Source organism: Haliotis rufescens, unplaced genomic scaffold, assembly GCF_023055435.1.
Source record: "Haliotis rufescens isolate VD_foot unplaced genomic scaffold, xgHalRufe1.0.p SCAF_30, whole genome shotgun sequence".
NCBI classification, from domain to species: domain Eukaryota; kingdom Metazoa; phylum Mollusca; class Gastropoda; order Lepetellida; family Haliotidae; genus Haliotis; species Haliotis rufescens.
Genome location: NW_025964002.1, coordinates 467,200 through 490,135, shown reverse-complemented (window position 1 = coordinate 490,135; position 22,936 = coordinate 467,200). Strand labels below are relative to the sequence as shown.

General features: G+C 40.9%; 2 protein-coding genes across 5 annotated transcripts in view; one reads left to right on the top strand and one right to left on the bottom strand.

The window, feature by feature from the left end:
* The window catches only part of LOC124119256 (genetic suppressor element 1-like), a 113,410-nt gene extending 110,605 nt beyond the window's left edge, over positions 1–2,805 (top strand). For all 4 annotated transcript variants that reach the window (XM_046481713.2, XM_046481715.2, XM_046481714.2 and 1 more), the window contains one exon: positions 1,143–2,805. In XM_046481713.2, coding sequence (XP_046337669.1) covers positions 1,143–1,238 — 96 coding nt within the window. In that variant the 3' untranslated portion in view covers positions 1,239–2,805. The remainder of the gene's footprint in view (positions 1–1,142) is intronic.
* A 2,465-nt stretch (positions 2,806–5,270) lies between these two features.
* LOC124119270 (DNA replication complex GINS protein PSF2-like) lies at positions 5,271–22,918 on the bottom strand. The gene is made up of 5 exons (XM_046481725.1): positions 22,787–22,918; positions 16,453–16,567; positions 11,335–11,434; positions 7,794–7,920; positions 5,271–5,914 (listed from the first exon to the last, which is right to left on the bottom strand). The coding sequence occupies exons 1-5, from the start codon at positions 22,913–22,915 to the stop codon at positions 5,792–5,794; spliced, it is 594 nt and encodes a 197-aa protein (XP_046337681.1). The 5' UTR covers positions 22,916–22,918; the 3' UTR covers positions 5,271–5,791.
* Positions 22,919–22,936: the final 18 nt, after the last annotated feature.

Sequence of the window (22,936 nt, the reverse complement as noted above, 5' to 3'; positions counted from 1 at the left end):
TCACAGACTTGACATGCGTGTTTCATAGACTTGACGTGTTTCAGAGACTTGACGTGTGTTTCAAGGACTTGATGTGTTTCTCACAGACTTGACGTGTGTTTCACAGACTTGATGTGTGTGTCTCACAGACTTGACGTGTTTAACAGACTTGACCTGTGTTTCACAGACTTGAACTGTGTGTTTCATAGACTTGGCGTGTTTCACAGACTTGACGTGTGTCTCACAGACTTGACGTGTGTTTCACAGACTTGACCTGTGTGTTTCACAGACTTGACGTGTGTGTCTCACAGACTTGACCTGTGTGTTTCATAGACTTGATGTGTGTCTCACAGACTTGACCTGTGTGTCTCACGGACTTGACGTGTGTGTTTCACCGACTTAACGTGTGTGTCTCACAGACTTGACCTGTGTGTTTCATAGACTTGATGTGTGTCTCACAGACTTGACCTGTGTGTCTCACAGACTTGACCTGTGTGTTTCATAGACTTGACCTGTGTGTCTCACAGACTTGACGTGTGTGTTTCACAGACTTGACCTGTGTGTTTCATAGACTTGACCTGTGTGTCTCACAGACTTGACGTGTGTGTTTCACAGACTTGACCTGTGTTTCACAGACTTGACGTGTGTCTCATAGACTTGACGTGTGTCTCATAGACTTGATGTGTGTTTCATAGACTTGATGTGTTTCACAGACTTGACCTGTGCTTCACAAACTTGACCTGTGTTTCATAGACTTGACGTGTGTCTCACAGCCTTGACGTGTGTCTCACAGACTTGACGTGTGTCTCATAGACTTGACGTGTGTCTCATAGACTTGATGTGTGTTTCATAGACTTGATGTGTGTTTCACAGACTTGACCTGTGTTTCACAGACTTGACCTGTGTTTCATAGACTTGACCTGTGTCTCACAGCCTTGACGTGTGTCTCACAGACTTGACCTGTGTGTCTCACAGACTTGACCTGTGTGTTTCATAGACTTGATGTGTGTCTCACAGACTTGACCTGTGTGTCTCACAGACTTGACGTGTGTGTTTCACAGACTTGACGTGTGTCTCACAGACTTGACCTGTGTGTCTCACAGACTTGACTTGTGTGTTTCATAGACTTGATGTGTGTCTCACAGACTTGACGTGTGTTTCAGGGTCTGCTGGATGCTAAGCAGCGTGGGGAGGGGGAGCGAGTCCAGGCTCAGAGTGCAATAGACAACATGAAGAGGTGTCTCAAGTACCTCAGGTGATGCTGGCGTCAGCGGCGACGCACGCCTCTGTCATTGTCAGCATCGTGACAACAGCGTCAAATACTACTCAATTTCTACGGGATCAAATTCAGCAATGTTCATATCTTTCTCATCAGTCACTCTCTTTCATCGTCATGGAAACTAACTCCACGCTGATGGCAGCAATGGATAAATACTCAGTTACCATGGCATTGCCATGTCTGCTTGTTCATCACAGCAACTGTTGTTACTGACGTAAATGTGGAAGTTGCGACATATCACAGCTGGAAGTGTTCTTGAACAGCAGGAGGGAGACTGTGTACAGGTCTGTGACAACTATGGCATCATCGTGTGTGTCTGGGTGACACATATGACATCATCGACATATCTGTGATTCCCCGCGGCCTTACGGCACCATGTGATAGTTGAGCTGTCTCAGTTCATGTCCTAGCAGAGTTCTGTCCCTTTCAGTGATGACTTGCACAAACACACACCGCCTTATTCTCAGACAGTGACTATTGCTACACACCTGTTCAGATTATAGGAAGTAAAAATAAGTTGATTCATGAAATAATTTATTTATGAGTTCACCCCCAGTGTAAATCATGTTTGTGTCTTTACAAATTAATTCAAGAAACGAAGAAAATATGGACTATTGTGATTGGAAACCTTGTTTGATTAGGCTACGATAGATAACATGTGACCATGTTGTCAGGTAACATGTGACTTTCGTGGGTCATTTCTGTGACTGGAAGAGCACATGTGCAAGCACCTTTAATCCTGGTTAGTTGTGAGTAAGTCTTGAAGCTGATGAATGTCCCAGCCAGACACATGGAGGTGTACACACTGCTGGAGAAATGGGATGAGCTGATACTGAGTAATGACAACGTAAACATAGTGGGGGTATTTTCTGTTTATTTATTTACAATGAGTTTACCAGCTTTTCGGGAGATGTACAACATGCAATAGTATTATTGGTTATTCCGAGCAATATGTGAAGAAAAGTATTGCAGGAGCTGCAGCAAGTAGCCATGATGTAGTGGAACGTTACATCCCGAGGTATTGAAACATTAAACACAGAGTCATTGAAAGTTTCTCCAAGTAATTGAAAAACACTTTCTTGTTGTCTTATTTATATATTGAAAAAGATGCTGAGGTTTTTTTTATGAAATTTGTTTCTTGAAATATTTGTGCAATATATTATTTTTGAGTCAAATTTAGTCTCCATGTAGAATTTCAAATGTTATTCAAATGTTACCAGATATTCATTTTTGAACATTAACTTGATTCCCTGTACAAGTTCTACAAGTTGCTGATGGGCGTGTCCATGCATAACCCATTACATGTGGAGGAATGGGAAACTGGGATTCTGAAGCTTGAATGTGTGGACATCTGTGGCGCAGCACCAGGCTGCGGCGTTGTTTATTTATGATTCTGTGTAGTAGACAGTAGCGATGTGTGGCGAGTCACTCCTGACATCCATGTATGTTTCCTAATTGTTTCTACAACGTGTTGATGTGTAGTCTGTAGGCCACATTCCTGTCACATTTCCTGGAAAAAAAGCATTAAAAACTATCCTTCTAATGTACAAAGTGTTTGTTGATCATGAAATGGATTACATTGCCGTGAACAGGACTACTGGGATCATCGTCTGGATTCAGGGATTGATAGTGGGAGCATTCTACCATGACATTGATGAATGCTTGATTCTGATTGGTTAAAAAGAGGTTTCCTTTTTGCTATGGAAACCCCTTTCAAATATATTAAGCCTTTTCACAAAAAACGTGCGCATGAATACATAGAAAGCCTACATATCGATTCATAAAAAATGGCTGTCGATCACTCACCGCCATATAAACTGTAAAACGAATCTTTATTTCCTCTAATACCAGCCAGGTCTCTAATACACACCCAGTCAAGGGCACTCGCGAAATTAATAGACGGCGTAGTGTCAAATAGAGGAAATACGGTAGTTTGATATCGGATGTTTGGGGTGTTCTAGGCCGCAACCCTGACTGCTTCGATGATGACATTAAAAGATTTAACAAAGGCATATCTTTTGCATACAAATGAAATGTTTATGAAACTGTTAGAGAAATGTTCTATGGTGACCAGAATCGGAACAATTTAAGCTATTTTCTCATTGAAATAACCGACAATGAAAGTAAAATATAACATTATAAAAATTGTTTGAAAAAAGCTTCATTCATGACAATTTGTTGTTTACAAACCTTTTTGTGATCGATATTCGTTGCCATCTCCATCAACCGCCACTGTTGGACTTTCAAATCCCCTCCTGCCAAATTCTATCAGAAAACACTCCCCTTTGAAAGTCCATGAAAACAATGTCCCAACTGAAGTGACAGCTTATCAAACTTGATGAAATTCATTTCAGAACACGCACAATCACGAAAAACATAAACGTTCCACTATTGCTGGGCCACAAATGTTTAAGTTCTGTCACTGTCCGGGTTTGGATCCGTGAAATTGACAGGTCACACTATGCAGATTCCTCGTTTCAAAATATCCTGCTCATCTGCAGCCTTAAAAGCGGCTGTTCAGTCATACTCAGTCACATTGGTAATCATGGATGTACCAGCAGGCTCGATCAATCCCAGATAATCTACATGTTAATGTTGAACCACATCATAGATCGGGGTTGTCATCTTGCTTCATTCTATAACTCGTAACGGAGAATGTAAACACAAGATTGTCAGCCATTGACAGCTGGGATGTGTGTGTAACCATGACTTAGGTCAAGTTCTGCCACATCCAAGTTCGGGGTGGAGAGGCATTTATTTTGATTTTATTATTGTTTACTGGGGGTAATTGCTAACTAACTAATAACACTTACACATGTTAAATATATAAAAGAATGTTAATTCATAAAGTTTGTTGTAAATATATATTCGTTTAGCATTTTAAAACCTTTTTCTGTAACCTGTCACCCCTACAATAGAAATGATGACATGTTCGATTTCCAAGAAATGACCGTCTCGAAAAATTCTGAGAAATGACAGTCAGTCCACAGTGTACAACAGTTTGGTAGATATTAAAACATCTCTCTTTGGACTAAGTTTGGAGTGTTATTTGTCAACTTATTTTGAAAACCTATGTGTTTTGACCACTTATTATGAACTACTCACGACTATGGTGTTTTTAATCTTGAACTTTAGTGATCATTGTTTCATATATAATTACCTGTGACCACTTTTCAGAATGTTCTAAGATTGCGGACCTGTGCACCTGTATTACAACACGTTGCAAGAGAGCACCGTTTTCAAAGCGTTGTTGCCGTCATGGTAGAATGGCTAAAGTGCTCGGTTCAAAATTAAAATAAAGAGGTATCTACTCTACAGTGGGACTACATCAAATTTCAAAACACAGTAGGTTTATCTCCTAATTGACTGGATCCAGGGATTGTTACTGGGAGCATTGTCTGGATCCAGGGATTGATAGTGGGAGCATTGTCTGGATCCAGGGATTGTTACTGGGAGCATTGTCTGGATCCAGGGATTGATGGTGGGAACATATTGATGGATCCAGTCACACTGATGTGTCTTGTGCTGACAACTAGTATGAACACTGCATTGTGTGTAATGTACTGACAACTTCTAACAGGGAGTGAAATGGAGTTTTAACGTTGCATTCTTGATTTATTGCATTTATGAAGTGACATGCATGCATGTGTGTGTGTTTGTCTGCTTGTAGTAGTCCGGACTAATGCCGATTCTATAGTGCTAGCCCACTGAGATATGCCGGAGTTTAACATGAATACCCTACTCAGACACAGTATACCCTACTCAGACACAGTATACTGACTCCAAGATGACCAGTCCCTGTTTTAGCCGCTAATGGGTATCAACAAGTACCATCTATTAAATGTCTTGGTATGACGCGGTCAGGGATGGAACCCACAACCTTCTGCTCTCTGGGCAGACGCTGAATCCACCTCAATCAAGGAGGTCATGTCTTGTTTGAACTTGTCCCCCTATTACAACAAACCACTGCCGTCATCCAGTCTGGGAGTACTGAAGAACATCAACATAAGAGGACATTACAACAGCACTTTATGTACACATAATTCACTGGTGGAAGGGAGACAACTCATGAGGAAAATCTTCTGCTTAACAAATGTGGCTTCATTGAAGTATTTGCCAATAGGTTTAGTGCACAACAGTCCATAAATAGTTGAAACATAATAGGAATCACTTTACACCATCTTAATGGCAGAGCATCAGTTCCGCGTGTCGCTGATAACACATCTTCAGGTTGAGCACAGGAGGCAACCCTGAGTGTCAATCCTGTGTCGCCCTGACTCCGCCTCCTGTCAGGTTGGGCACAAGGCGCCCCTGAGTGTCACTGTGTCAATCCTGTGTCGCCCTGACTCCGCCTCCTGTCAGGTTGGGCACAAGGCACCCCTGAGTGTCACTGTGTCAATCCTGTGTCGCCCTGACTCCGCCTCCTGTCAGGTTGGGCACAAGGCACCCCTGAGTGTCACTGTGTCAATCCTGTGTCGCCCTGACTCCGCCTCCTGTCAGGTTGGGCACAAGGCACCCCTGAATGTCACTGTGTCAATCCTGTGTCGCCCTGACTCCGCCTCCTGTCAGGTTGGAGCGGAGGAGGTGCATCTGGTCCAGGGCTTTGGTCAGGAATGGACGACCCGCATTAATCTCCATTAATGTCAAGAAGTTCAACTGAAAAATGCAGAAGATTGTCATATGGTATGTAGTCAACAGTTTAAAATGTCAACAAAGCATAAAAAGTAAGGGTTTAAAACTACTGCCAGAGAATATTTTCTTTTTGTAGGATTTTAGAGAATTTAAGATTCCTCCTACCTAAACCCATACCCAATTTCCTTAAATTTTGAACAAAAATGGACACAAGAGCATTTTTTAATATGGCTGTTATAACAGCGACGTGAAAATAGGATTCAAAGCTCTTGAACAAATTGAGGTATCATCATTGGTGAAAACAAGCTTACAGTCTCCTGGTCCAGTGGCGTCTCACGAATATTTGTTTACAGTGCAAGATGGATGACGCACAAAGGACGGTGGATGACAGACACTTTGACTGTCAGCCAGGTTAGCTAAATATGTCACATTGCACTGAAGTCCAACTCAACACAAAACAACTCATGGCAACTTTCCACAGGATTGTCACAAGTCCCACTCACAGGTAAATCGGAAGACTATCAGTACATACATGAAGGACATACAAGGACAACAGTCCATACATGGTCAACAGTACAGACAACAGTCTACGTACAGGCAACAGTCTACGTACAGACAACAGTCACAAGTCCCACTCACAGGTAAATCGGAAGACTATCAGTACATACATGAAGGACATACAAGGACAACAGTCCATACATGGTCAACAGTACAGACAACAGTCTACGTACAGACAACAGTTTATGTAAACATGGTAAAGACCGCAAAGACAACAGTCTACATACAGACAACAGTTTATGTAAACATGGTAAAGACCGCAAAGACAACAGTCTACGTACAGACAACAGTTTATGTAAACATGGTAAAGACCGCAAAGACAACAGTCTACGTACAGACAACAGTTTATGTAAACATGGTAAAGACCGCAAAGACAACAGTCTACGTACAGACAACAGTTTATGTAAACATGGTAAAGACCGCAAAGACAACAGTCTACGTACAGACAACAGTTTAGGTAAAGATAACTGTTTATGTTGAGACAACAGTTGATGTAAAGACAACTGTTTAAGTAAATCAACAGTCTATATATGCTCAACATTCCACGTAAAGATATCAGTCTACGTAAAGTCAACAGTCTACATACAGGCAACAGTCTACATACAGACAACAGTCTATGTTAAGTCAACAGTCTACGTACAGACAACAGTCTACGTACAGACAACAGTCTACGTAAAGTCAACAGTCTACGTAAAGTCAACAGTCTACGTACAGACAACAGTCTATGTTAAGTCAACAGTCTACATACAGGCAACAGTCTACATACAGACAACAGTCTATGTTAAGTCAACAGTCTACGTACAGACAACAGTCTACGTAAAGTCAACAGTCTACGTAAAGTCAACAGTCTACGTACAGACAACAGTCTATGTTAAGTCAACAGTCTACATACAGGCAACAGTCTACGTAAAGTCAACAGTCTACGTTAAGTCAACAGTCTACTTAAATTCAACAGTCTGCGTAAAGTTAACAGTCTACATACAGACAACAGTCTATGTTAGGTCAACAGTCTATGTACAGACAACAGTCTACGTAAAGTCTACATAGACTGTTGACTTTACGTGGACTGTTGACTTTACGTAGACTGTTAAGTCAACAGTCTATATTAGGAGTGAGTGAGTGGGCTCAGTGATGCAGGTCTCAGATGTTTACCACTTTGGTGAAACTCACCAGCATGTGCATGGTGCTGACAAAGCTAAAAACATAACAAGGTCAAACTGCGATTAGAACCCACAATTAGAAATTTCCTCGTGCCTGAGGGACACAACGCTGCACATCGAATTGCTGCGCCTTAGACAACTAGGCCACCCGTGCCCTGTCTATATAAGGACAGTCAGTGAATCACCTTAGCATGCGTGGCGTCACTCTTCACAAAGACGTCGATACTGCTGCGGAGTTTGGCGATCCTCAGATCCCAGGCATCTTTAATCAACGTCCGGACTTCGTCAGCCCGCGGGATGTCATCTGTGGCACTACAACACACATCAGGAATACCGGCAGTTTTAGAATTCGCAAAACTGAACTCTTGTAATGCCCAAAACAATTTAATGCCTACTTTACACTGACTTCATTATTGTCAGTCTCAATCACTGTAAAAGGGTTGTCTGAAAACTTCTATCTTCACAATAACATTTTTACAAAAAGAAATGACAGGCTTCCTATCCATTTGAACAAAAGGAAGCATTATTGGAATTAATGTAAGCAAATGTGAGTGCAGTAACTATTGTCACAACAGTGACATGGACTGGAATCACAGCCGCTGTTGGAACCAACAGCATCGGCAACCAAACACATTTTGTCACGTATGTTATGTTCTGCGTTTCACCGAAATACTCTTAAACTCACTGTCATCACAGTGCACGAAACATGGCTGACAGTAGCGGAGAAGAGAAACGAGAAAGTGTTTGAATCAAAGCTTGTTCCAAGAATTGTCATTCTAATTAAGAAGTTAATCTATACTGAACTTAAACTGTAATTTCCATTCCATACAAATTATTTATCTTCAGCAAAAACATATTTTGTACTCATCATCGATGTGTTTACATGGGAGTCGAATGGAAAGCGTTTCAGTCATAGAGGCTTCACTCCTAACTTCATTCACTGATTACATGTTAGAGCCAGATCGAGTATTTGGCCAATAATTGTTGATATAAACAGGGCTAATTGAAAAAATCTGTCAGTCAATGTCAACAGTAGGCAATTCATCTGTGGCTGATAGGGATTCGAACAATAATATTATCAATTTTACATTAAATTTAATGTTTATGTACATATCTTATTTCACGCTATACATTTCTTTCTTCTTCTTTCGACCATTATGTGAAAACGTGCTTGAACAAAGTTTCCAACTTTAAAGACATTTCACCTGAACACATCCCAGCATTACCATGGTAACCATCCAAACAAATGGGTCATGCACTGTAACCTTACACGACCTGATCACCTCTCTACCCCTGCCAAATCATTCTCTTTATTAGAGCTGATAGGCTAGAGGAGCTCTGATGCAAGGATGGATGGGAGGGCAGATAGAGTGTGAGATAGGATAAGTATATAAATATACAATTAAATGTAAAATGTACAAAAGTTTAACACTTATCCTATCTCACACTATGCATTTATCCCACGGTTGGACGGTGGTCGCAGATACCCTAGTCTGTATAAGACTACAACCGTGAGAAATACACGAGGAAACTGGTGCTTAACACTAACAGTGACACAAACAATGAGTTATAACACTGCCTAGTGTCGTAAAGACAAGAACTCGTGAGTGGGTTAAAACACCATAACAGGCGATATGAGCCCCTTACGCTAGTCGGACGTAGCTACATGAAATCTGTATAAGGTGTTACGTGTTTTCATGTAGGACATCGTAACATGAACGACCATGTAGCACAGAATAGAGATCTATTCATTTAATGACACAACCAATCCAGAAGTGGTGTGCAGGCAATCAGTTCTACAAGACAGACCACACCACTAGGCCGACGGACAGTAGGGAGAGCGAGCTTGGCATCTCTTAACTCTCCATCAAAGCTATCAGCCAAGTCCACAGTGATTGAAGCGTGCTATAGTGGGAAGAGGAATGCTCGACATCATCTTGGGACACTGAGATATTACATGCCCAAAGCAGAGGTGAGCAGGTAAAGGCTTGGGACACAGATATTACATGCCCAAAGCAGTGGTGAGCAGGGAAAGGCTTGGGACACTGAGATATTACATGCCCAAAGCAGAGGTGAGCAGGTAAAGGTTTGGGACACTGAGATATTACATGCCCAAAGCAGAGGTGAGCAGGGAAGGCTTGGGACACTGAGATATTACATGCCCAAAGCAGAGGTGAGCAGGTAAAGGTTTGGGACACTGAGATATTACATGCCCAAAGCAGAGGTGAGCAGGTAAAGGTTTGGGACACAGATATTACATGCCCAAAGCAGAGGTGAGCAGGTAAAGGCTTGGGACACTGAGATATTACATGCCCAAAGCAGAGGTGAGCAGGTAAAGTGTTGGGACACTGAGATATTACATGCCCAAAGCAGAGGTGAGCAGGTAAAGTGTTGGGACACTGAGATATTACATGCCCAAAGCAGAGGTGAGCAGGTAAAGTGTTGGGACACTGCTGAAAGAGCCACACCTTGTGGCGACATTGATGTTGAAGACCGGAGTCTCTACAGATGAGTCACTTCATCATGCACTGGGAGTCTGGAAACCTGAATAACAATGACCACAGGAGGGACATTCCAACATTGATTCTGTTTGTGCAGGGCACAGAGTACTGGGCTGCAGGACCAAAGGTCCACATCGGTGACGGCCCTTCCATGACAGCGGACGGTGCAGTTGCTGTGCAGGGCCATGGTTGAGACAACGGCTAGTCTCATGTGAATTGGAGGAGGCAATCCTGAAGGACAGTCGAGCGGAGCCAAAAGGAGACTGTGGTAGGAGACATCCGTGGCGGCCGCCTTGGAGGGATGAATAGTCTCCTGCAGATGTGTCGAAGTGACGCCGCAGCCTCAAGGTAGATGCGGAGGGCTCTAACCAGGCGTAAGGAGCTGTCCTCGTCATCTGGGTTATGGATGAATGCCAATTGTTGGATCATAAAGTACAATTTGCTACAACGCGAGTTGCCAGATAGTATCATAGTGAGTGAGTGAGTATGGTTTTACGTCGCTTTTACCAATATTCCTGCAATATCACGACAGGGGACACCAGAAATCTGAAATCAGAAATCCGCCACCACCCCAGAGTGGAATAATCTCCCTCTACAACTGTGACAATCTCTTCTGTTTCTGATCACCTTAAAGATGATCTGTGCTGAGGAGGTCCAGGATGATAACCTTCCTCTTTGCTAAGCAAAAAGCTTAAAGGATTATTATTATTTTTATTTTTATAAATATCATTATTGTGGCTAAACAGTGGAGACCCACTAATATCTACACATGTATTTCATTACATTGTGTTCAAAATTGGCCACGTAACTACTAACTACCACACGTGATAATATTCGTTTTGAAGCATCAAGTCTTTCAATGGCATTTAGAAGTGACATTTATGAGAGTTTCAGGAACTAAGGAGTAAGCTTAAAAGTTGACATCCATGAATTTCCCCTCTCTGTGATGAAGTTGTTATTACCAGACCTGTGAAGATCTGGGGTAGAATAGGTCTTCAGCAACCCATGCTTGTCGTGAGAGGTGACAAACGGGATCAGGTGGTCAGGCTCGCTGACATGGTTGATGCATGTCATCGTATCCCAGTTGTGTGCATGCTCATGATGCCATCACTGGATTGTCTGGTCCAGGCTCGATCATTTGCAGACCACCGTCTTATAGCTGGAATATTGCTGAGTGTGGCGCCAAACAAACAAACAAACAAACAAACAAACAAACAGTTCTCACCACTGCAGGAGCAGCTGGGTGACCTCGATGTAGAACCGGCTCGGCATCGCTGTGAAGAACTTGGAATCTATTTCCTCTTGTTTCTTTTCTTCTAACTTTTCTGAAACAGGAAATCATATTATCAGAAAAAGTTACATAAGCTAAAAAAGATTATTTATAATACTTATCCTATGTGTCATGGTAAAATGGTACAAAAACTTATCCCATCTGTCATGGTAAAATGGTATATTTATAAAACTTATTCTACCTGTCATGGTTAAATGATATATTCATAATACTTATCCTATCTGTCATGTTAAAATGGTATATTTATAATCAGGGATGTGAATGCAGAAAATCACTTTTTTTAAAACATTAGTCCTCAGAAAAAATCATCTTCCGCGTAAAAATCTAATAAAAGACTATAAAAAAAACACTCCAAAAAATATTATCGAAAACCGGATAACCATCGCGGATTGTCCTGTTTTTGATCAGAGCTGTCAGCATCATCATAGGTTTTCAGACATCATAAGTTTTCTATCATGAATACTTGCACTATAACGTGGGGTGTGGCGTCACACAGAAATTGTACATACTCAGCTTGTTTTTAAGATAAAGTTGTCTTTTAGCCTATAAGTGATTGAGATGTTTTACAGTTGTTCATGTGATTAGCAAAAAAACTATGAATGTTTCTTCAGGGTCAGGAAAACTCATAACACGGGGATCTATGTTGTATTAATGTCATGTTTGCAATGGTTTTTTGTTTTTTTTCAACGAAAGGTAAGTAAGTTCAAAGTAACTAAGTTTTTTTTCCAATGTGCTTCAACAGGGGAAAAGGGTCAGACATTGCATGCTTGTGACAGTTGTCCTTGTGTCTGGGGGATTGGGGGGTGAAGTTTATGGCAGTATTGCTCCCAGACCTGGCAGGTAGCCGGGTGCGCGGAAGCTATGCCTGATTTTTTTAAAGTACTGATTTAACTTCGAAATTTTACTGCATCCGCCATCTTTGTTTATTTGACTTATTGACTTTTGCCATTGACTTATTACATTTCTTGGTGTGAATTCTGTCCAAACTGCACGAAATTGCTTAAAAACAAGTATTTGTCACAAAGTGACGAAATGTCCCCCACCTGTATATACACCATAGTACCAAATATGAAGACAATCCAGCGATTAGTTCTTGAGATATTGCGGCAACACCGTTTTCCAACTCCAAAAACAGATTTGCCTGCTGTGACCTTGAAAATGGGGTCAAGGTCACCAAAACCGACTGGTGTATGCGGTGTCTGTATATACACCATAGTTCCAAATATGAAGACAATCCAGTGTTTAGTTCTTGAGATATCGCGGCAACATCGTTTTCCAACTCCAAAAGCAGATTTGCCTGCTGTGACCTTGAAAATGGGGTCAAGGTCACCAAAACCGACTGGTGTCTGCGGATTTTGTATATACACCATAGTTCCAAATATGAAGACAATCCAGTGTTTAGTTCTTGAGATATCGCGGCAACATCGTTTTCCAACTCCAAAAGCAGATTTGCCTGCTGTGACCTTGAAAATGGGGTCAAGGTCACCAAAACCGACTGGTATCTGCGGAATTTGTATATACACCATAGTTCCAAATATGAAGACAATCCAGTTGATAGTTCTTGAGATATTGCGGCAACACCGTTTTCCAACTCCAAAAACAGATTTGCCTGCTGTGACCTTGAAAATGGGGTCAAGGTCACCAAAACCGACTGGTGTATGCGGTGTCTGTATATACACCATAGTTCCAAATATGAAGACAATCCAGTGTTTAGTTCTTGAGATATCGCGGCAACATCGTTTTCCAACTCCAAAAGCAGATTTGCCTGCTGTGACCTTGAAAATGGGGTCAAGGTCACCAAAACCAACTGGTGTCTGCAGATTTTGTATATACACCATAGTTCCAAATATGAAGACAATCCAGTGTTTAGTTCTTGAGATATCGCGGCAACATCGTTTTCCAACTCCAAAAGCAGATTTGCCTGCTGTGACCTTGAAAATGGGGTCAAGGTCACCAAAACCGACTGGTGTCTGCGGAATTTGTATATACACCATAGTTCCAAATATGAAGACAATCCAGTGTTTAGTTCTTGAGATATCGCGGCAACACCGTTTTCCAACTCCAAAAGCAGATTTGCCTGCTGTGACCTTGAAAATGGGATCAAGGTAACCAAAACCGACTGGTGTCTGCGGAGTCTGTATATACACCATAGTTCCAAATATGAAGACAATCCAGTGTTTAGTTCTTGAGATATCGCGGCAACACCGTTTTCCAACTCCAAAAGCAGATTTGCCTGCTGTGACCTTGAAAATGGGGTCAAGGTCACCAAAACCGACTGGCGTCTGCGGAATTTGTATATACACCATAGTTCCAAATATGAAGACAATCCAGTGTTTAGTTCTTGAGATATCGCGGCAACAAACAGGTGGGACGTACGGACAGTCGTGAATACTATATCCCCCGCTTCGCACTTTCCCGCGGCGGGGGACAAAAATGCAGTCAAATATTTAAAACACGCCCCCAAAACCCCCCTAGACTTTTCCTCTTTTTTTCCGGGAAAACCTGCTCACATCCCTGTATAATACTTATCCTATCTGTCATGGTAAAATGGTATATTTACATGTATCACTCACCTGGATATTTACTCAATCATGACAAAATATACATTTGCATTGTGCATGTATATGATACTGCAATTTTGACTCTGACAGCATTTAAAGGGATGGATGGCAAATCTGACAGCATGAATGTGTACTTCTCTCGATACAAATGTAGCATAAAGATCTGAACTGTTTCCATGTTATGATCCAGGATCTAAGTTTCCAGAGGCAAAGCTGGACCCCACGGCAAATCCTATTGGCATTAATGTATTATTCTCTTCATAAGAAACAAATGTATACAACGTATGTGTTTATATTAGGGTGGGGATAACATCGGTTTGCATGTTATGGTCATGGTTCTAATTCCTTTGGGAGTGCTGGACAGATGAAAGGGGGCCAGTCTTCGTAGCGTATGTGCATTCCTCTCATGATACTCAGCAATTGTACATATGGTTATACGGCGGGGATCCTAACTGTGTCCAAGGTTTAAACTCTGTTTGGCCCCGCCCCTCAGCCCCTCCATTTGTTCAATTGTAAATTCCCATCACCTGAGAATACTTCCAACCAAGTATGGTTGATGTCCATCTCTTAGTTCCAGAGAAAGAGGTGTTTAAAGCAATATTGCCAAATTGCCAAATTACCCTATTTGGCCCCACCCCTCAGCCCCTTGGGGATTCAGCCCCACCAGTTGTACAATTTGGAATTCTCACCACCGGAGAATGCTTTCAACTAAATATGGTTGATATCTATTTCTCAGTTCCAGAGAAGAAGTCATTTAAAGCAATATTGCCAAATTACCCCCATTTGGCCCCACCCCTCAGGGTGTCAGCCCCACCATTTGTACAATTTTGAATCCTCACCAAAATATCTATCTCTTAGTTCCAGAGAAGAAGTCATTTAAAGCAATATAGCCAAATTACCCCTATTGGCCCCGCCCCTCAGACACTTGAGGCGTCAAGCCAACCATTTGTACAATTTTGAATCCCCACCACCTAGGGATGCTTCCAGTCAAATTTTGTTAATTTCCAATTGGTGGTTCAGAAAAAGAAGTCGTTTGAATGAATTGTTGACGTACGGATGCTGGACGCCACAGTATGGCATTCCGACCCGGTGAGCTTAAACCAAATCATTTTAGAAAGATGGCATCTGATTGGCTCAGAACCAACACAACCTTCATGTGATTGGGCAGTTAAGTTCACTGAGGATGCGACCTCCGATCTTGATACAGCAGGTTCCTTGTACAGTGTTCCCTTGCTATTGTGCTCTTCAATATAGCGCTAACACCGTTATAGCGCGCGGTAAAGCATGGCTCCCAAAATTTACTAACATTTTTAATAAACTCCAATTTTCCAATGACACAATGTTTTCCCCCATCTCAGAAAACATTATCAGCTGATCACTGCAATCACGAAACACTCGCTAAAAGTCATATTTGAGGCAGTTTGACATTAAATGTCAACAACGTTTTCGCAATTGAAATACATGTAGCGCGGGAAGTGCCTACAGTGACTGGTCAAATTGTTCCATACATAAAAAAATATCCTACATACATGTACCACCTGTACCAAAGTGCTACACATTTGGTTCTTATAATTTTAAGTATATATATATATATATATATATACACACACACACACACACACACACACATATAGCGGAAGCTGTAACTAAAATAACACAATATTCGTATATATTATTCCTGATAAAATAATAATTTCAGACACAATTTCTTCTGACCATTGCATCAAAAAGGTGTGCACAGCTGATTGCTATTTCCAGCTTAGTTAACAAGAAAATACACATGATAATCTTAATCTCTGCATATAAAACAATGCCTTCGAGAGCAGGAAATACATTTTAAATGGTAAATCATCCTGTCTAAGATGTTTTATATCATATTTCATACTTTTATTGACCAAGTTTGTAATATCTGTTTATTCACCTGAATTCGCAGAAGGGATACGATGTGTTTTTTGGAAAGGGCATATTAATACTCATTAAATCTTTTTTTACACTATGAAACATAAACAACTTCTATTCTAATCTTTTTTTAAAACTTGTGTTAGGTAGGCAGAGCATGTATACTGTTTTGTTGGTCATCTACCACGTATGACTCGACCTCCGTTAAACCTTGGATCATCTATAACACTCATCAATTATTTATACCCCAAAGGTAGCGTTGTAGCGAGGGATCACTGTATCAGAGTAACAGCTTCAGTCCAACGCACTCTAGAAACTTGCACACTTCCACACAGACTTACAAACAAATGTGGCACTGAATATGCTTAGTACAAGAAGGGTGTAGATGACAACCGTATATTTTGGAAATGATAATCACTTCAATACTACACTCCTGAGACAGTGAAAATGAACAACTTGCATAATTCTTAAACATTTTATCTCAGATACGAGATACTATTTCCATGAAGTTCATGTAAGCGTATACACTTTGACTGGACAGATCCATACAAGTCGACAGTCATTGCTGTTATTACAGATGGTTAATACCAACCTATATCCATCCATTCTGGGGGCAGGATTCTGCATTTCTGACGCTGCTTCAAGTTGACTGCCATCCACAGTGGTACTTGGAGGGGGATGCTTGGGACGAAGGGGCCGACGTCTCCCTACAATCAAACAGGAAGCCATGGACAGCCCGTAACAGCAGGACAGGAGATTACTGACAGGGCAAGTCTACTCTACGCCATAACTTTGCAGATGTAAATACTTAAGGCCTACTTAAACACAACTGCTTGACAAAAATTGAGTGAGTGAGTGAGTTAAAATTTAACAGCCATATAGCGACGAGACCAAGTTAATATATTTACAATTTAGTCATTAATGCAAAGTTTTGTTTAAAAACAAGTTGTAAAACATATTTGAGCATAACAATATTATATATACAGCTTTAAAACACGGGCTATAGGCCACCTCACTGGGGATCATGGGGACTTACAGTACCTCTGCTTCCTGCATGATACCCCAGCAGGATTTACGTCATCACTTTAGCCACTTGTGGTTGTGCACAATGCTAGCCAATACTAAAAAATACTCATCAATGAGTTGGCTTAAAACCATTGGTTGATGATAGTTACATTGATTATGATAGGATTACGTGTCACACAGGGGGGCAATATTTTTATGGTACTTTAACCTCCTGGACAGAGCCTTCAATAATGTCTGTTAATAGTCGCATCACACCAAAGTTAAAAACAAGTATTTAATTATTCACTTACATATTTAAAATTTATGATACAGACCAATTTCTTTCAAGTAATTTATGATGAGATGCCCGCTGACACGGGAAGAGATCTTTTAGATTTACACTTTGATCATGTGAATCCCTTGCGATTGCAAAGTCCACACAGTCAAGCAATATATGCTTAACGGTGAACCCTTCATCACAAGGGATACACTTAGGAGGTTCATCCTCATCTGTCTTAAGCATATTCGTGTGTAATCCGACTGTGGCCAATATGACATTGTCGTAAAATGACCTCATCATGTCTTGACTGACAACCCAAGTAGGTATGACCGATTGTTGGTTTCAATTCATGTAGTTTATTGCTTCCTACTTGGGTGTCCCACCTCTTTTGCGTGAGATCCCGAGTATAAGATTTGATGGTTGGTCACTGTACGGGATAAGAAGTGGAGATAACGGTTCGTCAAGAGCTGCTTTAGCTGCAGCATCGGCTTTTGAGTTACCAGTTATGCCTACATGACTTGGTAAGCAGGAAAAGACGATGTCACATTGGCCAGTGGAAAGATCATTATAGAGTTCTAAAATGTCAAGGATAATAGGGTGATATGGTGAGACACTTTTGAGTGCCTGAAGGCAAGATAACGAATCAGAGAAGATGATGAAATTTTTTGATTGGTTTTGTTGTTGAAAATAGGTCAAAGCTGTTAGGATAGCTTTGGCCTCAGCAGTAAAAATTGAACTAAAATCTGGGATTCTTGAGGAGACAGTTCTGGATCCAGTGATGGTGGCACTTGCAACTTTGCCACCATTCTTGGACCCGTCTGTAAAAATGGACCTGTGAGAATTATGTTTGGAGCGTTATCATTGGTTATATGATTGTTTATATCGATATACCAAAGGATTGGTATCCGACTTTTCTTGATTGGTAAGAGTGAGGTCTACTTCTGGCTTCACCATCTGCCAGGGAGGAGAAGATAGAAGACAGTGTAATTAAGAGCGAACGACAATTCCTCTCCAACCGTCGATTTATTCCGAGATATGGTCGAGATATTCAGAAGGATAGGATTGACTGCAAAATTAAATAAAACAACAATGTTTATAGCAGTCAATTAATGCAAAAAATGATTCTAACAACACAAATTTGCTTTTCGATAAATAATCTATCAAAAACATTTTACCAAAAATTCAATTCTAAACGTTAGATATCATAATAACAGAGATGTTCACTAAATTGTTTACACAAATAAAGTTAACATACCGTTTTATACGCTCCGCATTTCGACAACAGACACGAGCGTGCCTCTCACTCAGCCACATAACAAAATACTAGAGTTACAAGTCTATAAATAGGAACTTTAAACATAAACCTTACACACCGACCCCCTAATTGTGCAGTCAAACGAAAACAATTATTACATATCTTCAAAAAATACAAACAAAACACAATGAATTTCAAAAGTCTCTGAAAGCGTCAGCAGTTTTCACTTTTGCAACAGTCATGTTGCTATGAACACAAGTGTCCATTTCACATTAAGTTTATGTTTTCACTAGAAATGGTCGAAAGACTTTAAACAGTCTCCTATTCTGTTTCGAGTCTATTTCGAACCCAATCACAATCACATTATTTGTGCATGTCACAGTCTGCTTCGAGAATCACACACAATTTGTCTATTGGGCGTGTCAACATTGTAGTAGCAGTCTTCACTTTTACGATTCGATCAAGTCCTTTCTTGTCAGCGTACACTTCCACTATGCGTCCAAGACGCCATGCATTCCGAGGAAGGTTGTCCATAACCAACACGATGTCGTCAACAGCAATGTTTTTCTGTTGTCGGGTCCACTTCTGTCTCTCCTGAAGTGTCGTCAGGTACTCTCGGTGCCATCTTTGCCAGAACATGTCTGACAGGTATTGTACTTGGCTCCACTTCCTGCGAATATAGCAGTCATTCTTGGTGAAGAGTCCTGGTGGCAGACTCTCTCCTGTTCGCATCATCAACAGGTTGTTCGGTGTAAGTGGAGTCAGGTCCTCAAGGTCACTTGACACTGTCGTAATTGGTCTACTGTTCACAATAGTCTCTACTTCACAAAACAGAGTGTGAAGTCCCTCGTCATCTAGTCGAATTACCTGGGTATGTCAATGTCAGTATCAAACCCACTTGGTGGAATCTGATTAACGTTTCCATGGTTACCTTCACCTTGGTCACATGAAGAAATGTCGCTTTCATCTTCATATTTATTCAAGACCTTGCATTGAGCTTCACTCATTAACTTTTGTCTGTGAATTTCAAGTTTCTCTTCAGCCATTTTGAGTTTCACTTTCTCAAGTTCAATTCTCTCCTTTTCTTCAAGAATTTCTTCGTTTGCTATCAATTCTGCTTTCATTTGTTCTTCTTTCATTCTTGCCGATGAGGTTCTTGAAATCGATGACCTTGACTTTTCTGTAACCAGCTTGTCTTTTCTTGAAAGTGGAGCAACAGCTGATTTCTGTTTATGTTGATCAAGCTCCTGGAGAAATGTGTCAACATTGTCTTTGAAAGTTTGGAGAGAGCGTTGTCTGCTGTATCTGTGTCGTCTGCTCTATCTGTGTTGGATTTTCAGAGCCAATTTCCAACAATAAAATTTATTTTATTTAATAAGCACTGAGCTTTCGCAATCATGCCAAAGAATCTAAGTACATAACTGGGCATGGACCTAAATACTTCTGATTACACTTTGGATACATAGCAAATACTATCACACAAACCAGAGACCACTTGCTTAGTGATGACGATGGCTGTGTTGTATGTGGCGCTCAGGCCGGCGGACATGGCAGGGCCTGTGACTGCACATTACGCAACTGGCCAACACTAGGCGTGTCTCACACAGATTTAATATGGGTGCACACGATTGTAACAGTTTTCCACTCATAGTTGTCAAACAATTACTTCTACATTTGGAAGAGAAAGATCTTTTTAACCAACAATTTGAATTCAGGGAGCACTGCACTTTCTCGGGCTCACTTCCACAGTTTTCAATTAACGCCACATGGAGGATCCAACACGCCTTGCCAACTTAAACATAAGCTAATGTGCAGAGCTCCAGATAAGCTTTCGGTGTTGTGGGTATTTTACCCATGCATTTTAAAATCATTGGGTATAAGTAATTCTATCTGCGTATTCAAATTTCTGTTACCCACTAGTTTTTACACATGTGGGTATTTAAGTTAAATATTTAAAAAGACTATTCATCTAGTCCCTGCAAACTGGTGTCGTGTGGGTTCGAGAGCTTTATAGGACTCAAAAATACCACGATACTTCCACAAGAAAGTGTGATGGCAAATGATCATGATCTGACTGTCATCGTGGAGTTTGGCAAGGTTGACGGAATGCCAACTTCTAATTTCAAAATAAGTTGCTCATTTGCTAATCGAATACGCAGGGTTACTTCACAATATTTTTGTGATACGCACAAGTTTTATTTTTGTAGCGTATCTGTAATATTCGTTGCGTATTTGATACGCTTGGATTAAATTTTACTGCATATTTCCGCATTTCTGATGCGTATTTCACGCAGATACGCAGCTTATCTGGAGCTCTGAATGTGTCATTCTTGTTAGCCAACACTTTACCACAGGACCACAGGGGCTTTCCAAACTAAGTGCCCTTGGCAGGCAAACCGAAAAATAAAAATGTTCTTTGGTTGGCAATTTCCACTTTTTTAAAAGTTCTTATTTTCCTAAATTCAGAGGTATCTCACCATTGAACTGTAACATTGCATTCATTGCAATAATGACTTCTGACAAAATAGGGGTAGTTCATGAAATAATGGCACAATGCTTATGACACAAAAAAATTTCAGCAACATATGTTACAGTCCTAAGACCAATCCAACTGGCCAACACACCCCTAGGATTGTAAGGGGGTACCTAACCCTGGCCAACACACCCCTAGGATTGTAAGGGGGTACCTAACCCTGGCCAACACATCCCTAGGATTGTAAGGGGGTACCTAACCCTGGCCAACACACCCCTAGGATTGTAAGGGGGTACCTAACCCTGGCCAACACACCCCTAGGATTGTAAGGGGGTACCTAACCCTGGCCCTGGCCAACACACCCCTAGGATTGTAAGGGGGTACCTAACCCTAACCCTGGCCAACACACCCCTAGGATTGCAAGGGGGTACCTAACCCAAAGGTCAAAGATGCTTGATCAGAAATCGGTACCTAACCCTATTTGTCGTTTTGTAAGGTGACAAATACTTATGTCCACTAGGGCCTAACTGTAGTTTGGCTGTGTAACTTTGTAGTAATTTAATTACAGTCCATCTTTCATGTAATGATCTGAATACGAGAATCTACATGTGTATGCCTCTAACTGATGCCAATATATACCACAGGAAAAGTTATACTGGCTAGCGACCAGTTATCGCTGGGTGCAGGCTAAAACGGCACCTCAGCAAAACGGCACCAATTTCTTGGGCCATTTCCGCCAGACTCAGTTTAAGCTTGACACTGAGTTAATTTGAGTAAAGGTACTTAAAACTTCAAATCATGTGATGTTTCAACGATAAGTTTAGTTGCGCCTCCCAATCAGAGTCGGTGAGTAAATTGGAGTAGAGGCTAATTCCTAATGTAAACTTGTTTTAAGGCAATTAATATTTCACAATTATTTGTGTGTGCAAGTGACCATGTGAGTTTAATTTCATTTATTTTACTTCAAAGCATGTAATGTTTTCACAATAAGTTTAGTTCGCCTCCAAATAAGAGTCGGCGAGTTGAGGCTAGTTTCTGATGTAAACTTTTTTTTAACATTTCACAGTTATTTGTGCTTGCAAGTGACCATGTGATTTTAATTTCATGTATCTCAGAACCAAGGTAAAAAAAATAATAAGGTGCCGTTTTCGCCAGGCAATAGTAGCCGTTCTCGCTTTAGACGAGGTGCCATTTTTGCCAATCAGTGCTGTTTTGCTGATGTGCCATTTTAGCAATAACCCGTTACACTGAGGACCAATTATCCCCAGTTCCATGTTATAGTGCATGTGATCGCATCTCATTTTACCTTTGCTTGTTTCCATTAGAAGAGAGAAATATTTATCCGAAAATGATGAACAAAAGGACTCTTGTGAGTCAGTTCTTAGTAGGATGCGGGTACCCACAGGACTGCCTGGACCCATGGTTAGTCATGTGATATATTGTATATTGTTTAATGACAAAAATTATTTAAAACTCTTCTTTTCAGACAATGCACCCATTCCTTCTGACTTTTATATGTTTGAATAAAGATAAAACTTCATGAATGAAACATCAGTGTATGCATGATCCACAACACCATTTAACTAATAAAACTGATAAAAAAAAACTCGCAAAAAAGCTCGGGGTCTTTTTTTACTACTATTAGTTACATGGTCCTGTGCACGAGCGGATCGTTTTACACGTGTATCTAAATACATTTTGCCAGGGCTACGGTCAAACGTTTCCAAATCGGGAAGTTTGTACCTATCCCTAAACATCTACAGCGGGTAGCCGGGTAGGGTCGGGTAATAGGGTGGTGGGTACCCGGGTAGTAAATTCGGACCCGTCCCAGCCATAACATGCACTTGGTCTACTCCATAACAGAACTTAGAAAATACTCCATAACAGAACTTGGAAAACATTGTGCTACTTACACTGATCAGATAAATCTTATCTTGCGCAAAGTTAGGCACAATCGTGACCAACTCCTTCTCGGCCAAAAATTCTACTTCTGACGGATCCATGCTTAGTAAAAGGATCACAGAGTCATCTTCTCTAAACATGAAATGAACACAATATATTAT